This window comes from Nicotiana tomentosiformis, chromosome 7, assembly GCF_000390325.3.
Source record: "Nicotiana tomentosiformis chromosome 7, ASM39032v3, whole genome shotgun sequence".
Classification (NCBI taxonomy): Eukaryota; Viridiplantae; Streptophyta; class Magnoliopsida; order Solanales; family Solanaceae; genus Nicotiana; species Nicotiana tomentosiformis.
The window spans coordinates 20334479-20346781 of record NC_090818.1 but is presented as its reverse complement, the minus strand read 5'-3'; the positions used below and the strand labels follow the sequence as shown (position 1 = coordinate 20346781).

Below are 12303 nucleotides of genomic sequence, written 5' to 3'. Positions count from 1 at the left end.
GGCAGGGGTACTTATGGTGGGGTCATCCCCCCAAGACATTTTATTCAGCACTTCAGGCATCTCACAGTGCTTCATGAAGTCACGGTCCTATTATGCCTTACTCTGGGCAGCCAACATTTAGCGCACATTCAGCTCCCATCAGTGCACCTCCGCTCTAAAGTCACTATAGCGGTTAGTCGGCCCGTTCGGGTTAGCTTCAGCTTCAGCAACCACAACAACATGATGGGTGTTATGAGTGTGGGAACATTGGTCACATTAGAAGGTATTGCCCTAGGTTGTCGAGCAACAGATCTCAGCAGGATTCTCGTGCCATCATACCGGCACCGGTTGCTCCACCGCCCGCCTGGCCAGCCAGGGGAAGGGGTCTGATAACTAGAGGTGGAGGTCAGGTTGTTAGAGGTGGAGGCCAACCAGTTAGGGGCTGTCCCAGAGATACAGCTACGATTCATGGGGCCCAACATCGATTTTATGCTTTTACAGCTTGGCTTGAGGCCGAGTTATTAGATGTCGTAATCACAGGTATTGTTCCAATTTGCCATAGAGATGCTTCAGTTCTATCCATGATCTTTTTATTCGTATGTGTCATCCTAGTTTGTTTCATATTTGGTTGTGCCTCGGGATTCTTTGAGTGCTTCTATGTGTGTGTCTACACCGGTGGGAGATTCTGTTGTAGTAGATCAAGTCTATCGTTCGTGTGTGGTTACTATTGGGAGTCTTGAGACTAGCGTGGATCTTATACTTCTTGATATGGTAGATTTTGATGTTATCTTGGGAATGGATTGGTTGTCACCTTATCATGCTATATTGGATTTCCATGCCAAGAAGGTGACCTTAGCCATGCCGGGGTTACCTCGAATGGAGTGGAAAGGGACCCTTGGCCATTCCACTAGGAAGGTTATCTCTTACGTGAAAGATCGGTGTATGGTCGAGAATGGGTGTCTAACTTATTTTGGCTTGTAATCTTGTATTCGCAATCCCAGTGCGGATATTACTTCTATGGATTCAGTCCCAGTTGTCTGTGAGTTTCCTGATGTATTTCCTGTGGATTTACTAGGGATGCCACCTGACAGAGATATTGACTTCTGTATTGATTTGGCTCCGGGCACCCAGCCCATTTCTATTCCACCATATCGTATGGCCCCGCCGGAGCTAAAGGAGTTGAATGAGCAGTTACAAGACTTGCTTGACCAGGGATTCATTAGACCTAGCATCTCGTCCTGGGATGCACCAGTGTTATTTGTAAAGAAGAAAGTTAGTTCAATGTGGATGTGTATAGATTATCGGCAGTTGAACAAGGCTACTATCAAGAACAAGTATCCATTGCCAAGGATTGATGACTTATTCGATCAGCTTCAGGGTGCCAAAGTGTTTTCAAAGATCGATTTCAGGGCATCCGATGTTCTTAAAACAACTTGTCGGACTCGGTATGGGCATTACAAATTCTCAGTGATGTCATTTGGGTAGACAAATGCCCTATCAGCATTTATCGATTTGATGAATCGAGTGTTCAAACCCTATTTGGATTCTTTTGTGGTCATATTCATTGATGATATCTTGATTTACTCCAGCAGTCGAGAAGAGCATGAGCAGCATCTTCGGATTGTACTTCAGACTTTGAAGAATAATCACTTATATGCCAAATTTTTGAAATGTGAATTTTGGTTAGACTCAGTTGCCTTTTTAGGGCATGTTGTATCGGTAGAAGGCATAAATGTGGATCCTAAGAAGATTGTGGCAGTTTAGAATTGGCCTAGACCTACTTCAGCTATAGAGATCCGGTGTTTCCTGGGTTTGGCAGGTTATTATCGCCGGTTCGTGGAGGGGTTTTCATCCATAGCATCCCCAATGACCAAATTGACCCAGAAGGGTGCCCCATTCAGACGGTCAGACGAGTGTGAGTTGAGATTTTAGAAGTTCAAGACGGCTTTGACTATGACGTCTGTGTTGGTATTGCTCACAGGTTCAGGATATTATACGGTGTATTGTGATGCATTTCGCATTGGGCTTGGTGCAGTATTAATGTAAGATGGCAGAGTGATTCCATACCAGTCGGGGCAGTTGAAAATTCATGAGAAGAATTACCCTGTTCATGACTTAGAATTGGCATCCATTGTTCATACAAGAAAGATTTGGAGGCACTACCTTTACAGTGTCTCGTGTGAGGTATTTACTGATCATCATAGTATACAGTATCTGTTCAAACAAAAAGATCTCAATTTGAGGTAGAGAAGATGATTGGAGCTATTGAAAGACTACGATATCACCATTTTGTATCACCCCGGAAAGGCCAATGTAGTGGACGATGCTTTGAGTAGAAAGGCTGTGAGTATGGGCAGCCTTACGTATATTCCGGTTGGTGAAAGGCTGTTAGCTGCAGATGTTCAGACTTTGGCCAATCAGTTCGTAAGGTTAGATGTTTCAATGTCTAGTCGGATTCTATCTTGCACAGTCGCTCGATCTTCCTTATATGAGCATATCAGAGAGAGACAGTATGTTGATCCCCATTTGTTTTTCCTTAAGGACACTGTGCATCAAGGTGGTGCCAAGCAGGTTGCTGTGGAAGATGATGGAGTTTTGCGGATGCAAGGTCATATATGTGTTCCTAATGTAGATGGGCTTCGTGAATTAATTCTTGAAGAGACCCACAGTTCCTGGTATTCTATTCATTCGGGTACCGCCAAAATGTATCAATATTTGCGACAACAATATTGGTGGAGGAGAATGAAAAAGGATATAGTTGTATATGTAGCTCGGTATTTGAATTGTCAACAAGTCAAGTACGAGCATCAGAGACCTGGTGGTTTACTTCAGAAGTTAGAAATTCCTGAGTGGAAGTCGGAGCGTATCAATATGGATTTTGTTATTGGACTCCCACGGACTCAGAGCATGTTCGATGCAGTATGAGTCATTGTGGACAGGTTGACCAAGTCAACACATTTCATTCCAGTAGCAATTACCTATTCTTCGAAGCGGTTAGCTGAGATTTACATCTGCGAGATTGTCCGCCTTTATGGTGTACCTATGTCTATCATTTCTGATCAAGGTACGCAGTTCACCTCCCACTTCTGGAGAGATGTACACCATGAGTTAGGCACGCGGGTTGAGTATAACGTTTCATCCTCAAATAGACGGACAGTCAGAGTGCAATATTCAGATATTGGAAGATATGTTTCGTGCTTGTGTTATAGACTTTGGAGGTTCTTGGGATCAGTTTTTGCCACTTGAAGAGTTTGCCTATAATAACAGCTACCAGTCGAGCATTCAGACGGCTCCATATGAAGCATTATACGGGAGGCGATGTCATTCTCCAGTTGGCTGGTTTGAACCGGGAGAGGCTCGGTTGTCGGGTACCCATTTGGTACAGGATGTCTTGGATAAGGTCAAGGTTATTCAGGATCGACTTCGCACAGCTCAGTCTAGGCAAAAGAGTTATGCCGACCATAAAGTTTTTGACGTTGCATTCATGGCAGGAGAGAGAGAGTATTGCTCCGGGTTTCACCTATAAAGTGTGTAATGAGGTTCGGAAAGAAGGGCAAGTTGAGCCCTAGGTATATCGGACCCTTTGAAATTCTTGAAAGGGTAGGTGAAGTAGCTTATAGGCTTGCACTACCACCTAGTTTATCAGCAGTTCATCCGGTGTTCCATGTATCCATGCTCTAGAAATACCATGGTGATCTGTCCCATGTATTAGATTTCAACTAAGTCCAATTGGACAAAGATTTGACTTATGAGGAGGAGCCGATAGCTATTCTAGCCCGACAGGTCCGACAGTTGAGGTCTAAGAGTTATCCTTCAGTTCGGGTGCAATGAAAAGGTCAGTCGATTGAGGTAGCTACCTGGGAGTCCGAGTCGAACATGCGGAGTAGATATCCACACATTTTCACCAGCTCAGGTAATTTTCTAATTCCATTCGAGGACGAACGTTTGTTTTAGAGGTGGAGAATGTGATGACCCGAAAGGTCATCTTTAAATTTAATATTCATTTATGTGTACTGAGACCTCAAATAGCACCTTTCAGAATTCCTCAACTTGCGTGCGCAGTCCGTCAAATTTTTCGGAAAGTGTTTATGTGAAAAATGTGAACTAATGCTTTAAAACTCATTTAAGTTGACTTTGGTCAATATTTTTAGCAAACAGACCCGCATTAATATTCTGATGATTTCAATAGCTCCGTATGGTAATTTTGGACTTATGAGCGTATCCGAAAAATTATTTGGAAGTTCGCAATTAAATTGTGTGAGAAATGGCTAAAATAGAAATTTAAGTTTGGAAGTTTGACCGGGGAGTTGACTTTTTGATATCGCGGTGGGAATCCGATTCTGGAAATTTGAATAGGTATGTGATGTCATTTATGACTTGTGTGCAAATTTTGACGCCAACCGGACTTGATTTGATAGGTTTCGACATCGAATGTGGAAGTTGAAAATTATGAAGTTCCTTAAGCTTGAATTGGGGTATTCGATGTTACACCCCACATTTTTGTATATGAAAGCACACCATAAATAAATTGATGAGAGCTCGGAAATGAGATGTTACATCCCGTATTTTGTTTTGTACGCCAATATTTCGTCGTCAGTTAATCGACGTAAGCTCGGGAACGAGATTATTTTGGGATTATAAGTATTATGCTATTCCAAACAAGTGATGAGAATATCATGAAGGAGAGAAGGTAAGCAAATCGAAGAAAATAAAATTCCTCGAAGTTTGACAATTTGGGATAAAATACGGTCCGAGCTATAATATCCGGTATTTATGGATTAGTGTCATACAAGGTGCCATATGGCCATGATAGTATGATGTATAAAGTGTATTAAAAAGGAGTAGTATTTTAGGTAATTCTTAATTATGCGGGTAATTGGTTAATTACCGTATAACAGAATATTACCTAATTAATTAATTAATTGTGGGATAAGATTAAAATTACCCCCACCCCCACGTGGCAACAAGCCACTTCATAAAGAGATGACTCTTAGTCATTCTTGATAGGTGACAAAATGATGTGTTACCAAAACACTTCAACAACGTGAAGTGTTACCAAAACACTTCAATTCCAAAGATCTTTCAAAACAAAACCATAACTACAATCACATCCTAAACCTCATTCCTAATAATTTCAATACCAAGACCTTACACCCAGAAGTAAACGTTAGCAATTCTCCTTGCAACAAATTCCAGTGAGAATTTTTAGAATCTTAGCAATGGAGAAATTTCGCGGTTCTAAAGAAGTACGGTACAACCTTTTACAAGAATATCATACGGATTTTTCCCTTATCCAGGTATGTTAAGGTTATCCCTTCTTTCCTTTTGGCATGATCTATACGAAACGAGCAAATGCACAGTTTTCATAAATGACTCTATTCATAGAAATATTAGGGGTGTCTATATTCTTGATTCCCCATGTGAATTATTATTATATCTTCTATTCATGGGTCTCAGAAAAATACGTATTTGATAAAATTTATCCGACATGCATATTAATTTTATGACATTTCGAGAAAATCTTATTAACGTATTTCTTAAGGCATATTATTTTTATGACATTCCGAGAAAATCTTATTAACATATTTCTTAAGGCATATTATTTTTATGACAGTCCGAGAAAATATTATTAACGTATTTCTTATGCATTTCATGCATTTATACATATACATTGACCCATGACCAGATGGCGTTATATAAGCGTATATATGTATATGGGATATGGAAAAAGGTTACAGCGTTATATACGCACCACCACCTGATCAGCTGGTATACGTTGATGAATTGCCCACACTGGCTGAAATGATATGATGGGATGCCCTCCGAGGCTTGATGATGCTATGAACGCATATACCTATGCATGGTATGATATTTATACGCATATGCATGACATTATAAAAATAAAATGACTCACAGAGCTATGCACACGTACATGTCGAGTCTTTTACTCCATGTTTCTCTCATGTCTATTATTTACTGATTTTCATTCCTTACATACTCGGTACATTATTTGTACTGACGTCCCTTTTGTCTGGGAACGTTGCGTTTCATGCCCGCAGGTCTCGATAGACATGTCGAGAGTCCTCCAAGTAGGCGATCAGCTCAGCAGAAGATATTGGTGCACTCCATTTGCTCCAGAGTTGCTTGTTTGGTCAGTATAATTTAGATGTGTATGGTTTGGTATGGCGGAGCTCTGTCCCGACCTTTATGATAATTATGTACTCTTAGAGGCTTGTAGACATATGTCGTGTACGTGAAGGATTGTACGGCCTTATCAGCCTATGTTTTGAGTTTATAAATGATGATGTTGGTCTATTAGGCCCGTATGTCACGTGTATATGATGATAGTAATAAGAAAGATACGTTACGGTGGTACTCGGTTGAGTAAGGTACAGGTTGCCCGTTGCGGCCCATCGGTTTGGGTCGTGACATTCGAACTGGGTAAGTGTTCCTTATCCTATATTTGTTAAATTTCATGATTCGATACTCATTCACATCATGAATGCATGAATTTATTGAAGAAAAATCAGATTTTTATAAAATCTTCCAAAAGTGTAAAATGGAGATTTAAAAGACAATCCGATATCAGAATTCGATAATTTTTATATGGTTGAACTCGTGTCGGAACAGGTGTCCTGATACCATGAGTTTTCGTCGGGTTCCGAAAAGTGGGCCCACATTGACTTTTGTTGACTTTTCCGAAAATGACTTAAATTAAGTCTCTTTCGAATTGTGAATAATTTCTAAAGCTCAAATTGAATTATTGGTAAATAATTTGCTAGGTTTGATTGGTTTGGAGGATAATTCGAAAGGAAAAGCTGTGGTCGAGTGATCACTTGAATTAATGCTATAATTGCTACATGCTTATTTGGCTTAAGTGCCTTAATTGCTACTTGACATTTAGCATATTAAATATTAAATTGACTATTTTCTCCCTAATTTCCATAATTAATTGCTACTTGTCATTACTTATTTTCTAAATAAAGCATAATCATTGTATGCCTTGTTGCCTAATAATTTCTTATTTAATGTGATATTTATTGGTATATTTTTACATTTAAGAATTGTTAAATTATATTGTTGGAACGGGTTGCACGCCGCAACGGATTTATTTTAAAGTTTATATTGTTGGAGCGGGTTGCACACTGCAACGGAATTATTGAAAGTTTATATTGTTGGATCGGGTTGCACGCCGTAATATATTTTATTCTAAGTTTATATTGTTGGAGCGGATTGCACGCCGCAACGAAAATTAACTGAAGGTTTATGATTGCTGAACTAACTTCAATTATTGATATGATTTACTGGTCTTACTTCTTTTTCTGTTATTATTATTATTATTATTATTGCGTACAGGTTAATATAAGCGACCTGCCTTAGCCTCGTCACTACTTCGTCGAGGTTAGGCTCGACACTTACAGAGTACATGGGGTCGGTTATACTCATACTTTACTCTGTACTTCTTGTAAAGATACCAGAGTTGGTCCCAACGGCGTAATGTAGATTTGCTCAGATTCAGCTATCAGAGGAGACTTGAGGTATAATTGCACAACGTTCATAGATCTGAAGTCCCTTTCTATTTTATCTCGGATGTGTGCTTTCTTTCAGACAACTTTATTTTATTCAGACCCTTGTTTGTATTATTTTAGAAGCTCGTGGATTTGTGACTCCAGTTCTAGGATGGTATTTGAACATCGTATTATTTTTGGTTTGCACATTTAATTTCAAATATTATTCCGTTTGTTAGTTTCTTTATTATTTAAATAAAATAAATTGTTAAAAATGGTATAAATTATTCTAACGTTGGCTTACCTAGCAAGTGAAATGTTAGGCGCCATCACGGTCCCGAAGGTGGGAATTTCGGGTCGTGACAGAAGTTATGCCATGTCTTACCCCATAATTAGTTCTAGACCTTGTTATAACTGGAAAACAAATTTGTCACGACCCATAATCTACTAGTCGTAATGACATCTAACCCAACCCGTTAGGTCAGCCAATTAACAGTTAACACAATTCTAATAAAATAAAGGTGACCATCAAATGTTATATCTGAATTCCATACAATATCCCAAGGATTGGTATTACAGTCACGAGGCACTAAGACTGGATTATTGCAAAAACTTATATGAAATAAATACAACTTCTTTTTGAAATGTACATAAACAAAATTCAACTCTAAAACTACCCAGGGACAAATGGTAGCCACACCCGTAAGGCACGAACATCTCCAGAGTCATCTCCCGTCATCCACCACAACTCTGCACCAAGATCTGCACGTAAGGTGCAGAAGTGTAGTATGAGTACAACCGACACCATGCACTCAATAAGTATTCTGGCTAATCTCGGTGAAGTAGTGACGAGTCTAATTAGTTAAAAGATACTCACTGATATAACATGTTGTAGTAGACTAGCAATAGAACAATACTACAACATAACATAAAAGAGTACAAGAAACAAATATGCAAAGCAGTACATGATTACTAGAAGAAATTCACGATTTAATATTCCTCCATATCACGACCGATCATTTCCTTAGAGCGATAACCAACAAACCACGATTGTAAATCCATAACTTTCATAGTGTGAGAAATGTACTCAAGCTATCAAATCGAATGGCACAACAATACTTTTCGTGCATTTATCTCATCCTCACCAAATATGCATATAACAGTACCAACCAAGTAAAAGAATGCCAATAACAGTAATGACAAAGTGGGAAATACACAGGTAGTAATAATAAATAAGGCCGTGCATATGAAAAACGGTAACAGACTAGGTAGAAGGCATAGAAGTAATGACATCAATTAGGAAATAAGAACATAAATTTCACTAACATGGTAGAAGGACTAGATGTAGATATAACAAACAAGAGGGAAAGCATGATCTTCATGAGCTAACAAATAGAATTCATGAATAACTAACATGGTAGATGTAACGACCCAGCCAGCTATTTTGAGTATTTTAGCCTCGATCCCCTAATTTATGCTTCCTCAATGTTATATTGTGGTTATGTGACTTTTCAGGGTGATTGATTTTGGTTTCGGGTGAGTTTCAGAGCGTAATGGGACACATAGTCCCTAAGTTGGAGGTTTAAGTTGTTAGAGTTGACCGTAGTTTGATTTGTGTGAAGATGATTCCAGAATGGGGGTTTGATAATTCCGATAGCTCTGTGTGCAATTATGACTTGTGTGTAAAATTTTGTATCAATCGGAGTTATTTTGGTATGAATCGATGTTGGTTTCGAAATTTGGAAGTTCATAGTTCATAGGCTTAAATTTGGGTTGTGATCCGTAGAATTCATGTTGTTTGATGTGGTTTTTGGACTTGAGTAGGTCCGTTACGTATTTTGGAACTTGTTGGTATATTCGTACAGGGTCCCGAGGGCCCCAGGTGTGATTTAGATTGATATCGGATCATTTTAGACTTGTGTATATCTACTAAAGCTGGGTTGTTTTCTGGTGTATTCACACATGCAAAGGGATTGGCCGTAGGTGCGGGCTCGCAAAAGTGAGCTCTTGGTTGCAGATGTGGTTTTGGTCATGCCCAGTTGGGGGCGTAGAAGCGGAACATTTTTTGCGGAAGCGGCTTCGCTTCTGCGATGAGGAAAAATGTAGGAGCGACTGTGCTCACAGGTGCGACACATTTTGTAGTAGGCGCACACGCGCAGGTGCTGTCCTTGGCTCGCAGAAGCGGATCCTGTGGACTTAAGTGAAGTCCGCACCTACGATGATTTTTTCGCAGGTGCGGAGCCGCATATGCAACAGTATGGTCGGAGGTGCAACATAACTGGGCAGAAAAAAGGATTTTTCGAGGGGTTTACTTCATTTTCATTTTGGGACTTTGAGAGCTCGGATTGAGGCAAGACTTTGAGAAATTTACAGAGGAAGTGTTAGGGTAAGGATTCTTGACTCGTTTTTGTCTAAATCCCATGAATCTACTATTAATTATATCTTCTAATCTGTGTTTTGGAGTTTAAAATTGGGAAAAGGTGTAGAAGTTCTTATACTAAATTCTTGAGTTTTGAAAGGCGAAATGGGATCGGATTTGAATAATTGTTGTATGGTTGGACTCGATATCGAGTGGGTGTCAAATTTTATAATTTTGGTCGTGTTCCGAGACGCGGGCCCCAGTCGACTCTTTGGGGTAATTTTTTAATTCCTTGTTAAGATCATAATTTTATTGTTTAAATTAGTTTCGTATAGTTATATTTATAGTATAAAATTATTTTGGCTAGATTCGAGCCGTTCAAAGTTAAAAAATCGAGGGAAAGGCCTTCTATTTGGTATGGTTTGAGGTAAGTGACTTGTCTAACCTTGTGTGGGGGAAATTACCCTTAGGATTTGGTATTGTTGTGCCAATTGTGATATGTGGAAGCCGTATACGCAAGATGACGAGTGCGTACACGTACTAAATATTGAGATTTCGATTTTAGCTACGTAGTTTCTTTTTCATGCTTTAATTGAGTTACTTTAGCATATTATAGCCAATTAGACATCATGTTTAGTCTAGTTTTACATGTCTACTTGTCTTAACTCTTATTTGCAACTTGTACTACATGTTTAGTTGCATTACTTGCTTTCTTATTTCCGTATTCATTATTTAAGTGTGGGATTCTTTACTTGAAATTTGCTATCCTTGAAATATCTTGTTGTTGAGTTTGGTGTTGAGTTACAAAGGTCGTGGTTGCTATTTAGGCAAAATGTATGTTGTGAAATATCATTTTATTGAGTTGTTATGTATTTGGCATTCGTTTTATTGTTGAGAGGATTGTTTGGTTGTTTGCACGGGGTTTCTGCCATGTTGTTGTTACTATTTGCATGAGGTTTCTATCGTGTCGTTGTTACTATTAATATACATGCGGTAGTATAAGGTCTGGGCGTTAAAACGCATACAGTGAGATAAGGTAGGCTTGATACGCCTGGCTAGTAGGGGAACTACTAGAAGTCATGCGGTGTGATAAGGTGGGCTAAAACGCTGGGTGCTATTTCGGGAAAATGATTTTTAAAACTAAATGTAAGGGCCCTCGCGGTGATATAAGGAAAGATTGTGAGTTACTTTTATTTGTTTGGTTGTTGTTTCCTACGGGAGTGCCCTGTTGATCTTTTCTTTATTTCCTATATTTGTTTGGTTGTTGTTTCCTTATCATGTAAGTCTTCCTTTCGTGTTGTATTGAGTAACTTGATTCCGTGTTGTTAACTTTCCGTAAATTCTTAATTATTTTACTTCCTTTGCAATTAACATTATATCATTATGTCTTATGTCTTGTTTCTTATTATCTCCAGTAGGGCCTTGACCTGACCTCGTCACTACTCTACCGAGGTTAGACTTGACACTTACTGGGTACTGTTGTGATGTACTCATACTACGCTTCTGTACATATTTTTGTGCAGATCCAGGTACATTCTATCAGCCCCGATTTTAGCGCGCTGAGTTGCTTTCTTTTGGAGACTTCAAGGTACACCTGCCCGCGTCCGTAGGCCATAGAGTCCCCGTCTACCCTGTTCTTCCTTATTTATTTTACATTTTTATAGACAATGATGTATAGGATTGTTCGGTAATATATCTAGACCTTGTGACTTATATCTCACAAGGTTTTGGGAATTGTACATATTGGGTTTATAATTTATTTATGGTATTGTTGGAGTTTTGAAATTCTAAGCTTTTATTTACTATTTTCGCATGTTGTTTGGGCTGATCTAGTCTTAGAGACTAGGTGTCGTCATGACATCATACAGAGGAAAATTGGGGTCGTGACAATAGAAGGCTTATACAAAAGTGCAACAAATAAGAAACGCCATCGATGTAGATATAACAACAAGAAGGAAAACATGATATTTGCAAGTTAAACAGATAGAAGACATGGATAACACAACAATAATTGAGATAAAGGACAAAGACAAAACAACAACGACAAGTCACATAGAAAATATATGTGCAATAGTAACAACTCAAGGTAAAGGCATGAATGTATAAACAAGGAAAAGATATCACAACATAATGCTTGTCCCTCGTCCTTGCTTGCACGGAAAAACCCTTCGTTCCATGAACACGTGATAATATAAATGATAATGTAAATGAAATGGCACGGCATCACCCTTCGTGCTTTTACTCTCATCCTTACATGATAATGTAAAAGTAGTGGCACGACATCACTATTCGTGTTTTTACTCTCATCCTCACATAATAATATAAATGTAATGGCACGATATTACCCTGCGTGATTTATACTCTTCCTCACCAAGCATATGTATATCAATGACAAACAAGGTAGGAAGCATGAATAACATCAAGGAGAGTGATTAAACGAATATTCCAAATGAACAT

General features: G+C 38.9%; 1 protein-coding gene across 1 annotated transcript; it reads left to right on the top strand.

Annotated features, from left to right (window-relative positions):
• The first annotated feature begins 996 nt into the window (after positions 1-996).
• Positions 997-2904, top strand: LOC138895325 (uncharacterized). Its single transcript, XM_070180003.1, has 3 exons — positions 997-1270; positions 1961-2021; positions 2364-2904. The coding sequence occupies exons 1-3, from the start codon at positions 997-999 to the stop codon at positions 2902-2904; spliced, it is 876 nt and encodes a 291-aa protein (XP_070036104.1).
• The last annotated feature ends 9399 nt before the right edge of the window (positions 2905-12303 follow it).

Bases quoted from the DNA above. Each gene is read 5' to 3' on its own strand.
- LOC138895325 (XM_070180003.1), top strand. From the start codon at position 997: ATGGATTCAGTCCCAGTTGTCTGTGAGTTTCCTGATGTATTTCCTGTG. The intron at 1,271-1,960 runs GTATAGATTATC...TATTGCTCACAG, and splicing joins AGTTAGTTCAATGTGGATGT to GTTCAGGATATTATACGGTG. The intron at 2,022-2,363 runs GTAAGATGGCAG...GGTTGGTGAAAG, and splicing joins GGGCTTGGTGCAGTATTAAT to GCTGTTAGCTGCAGATGTTC.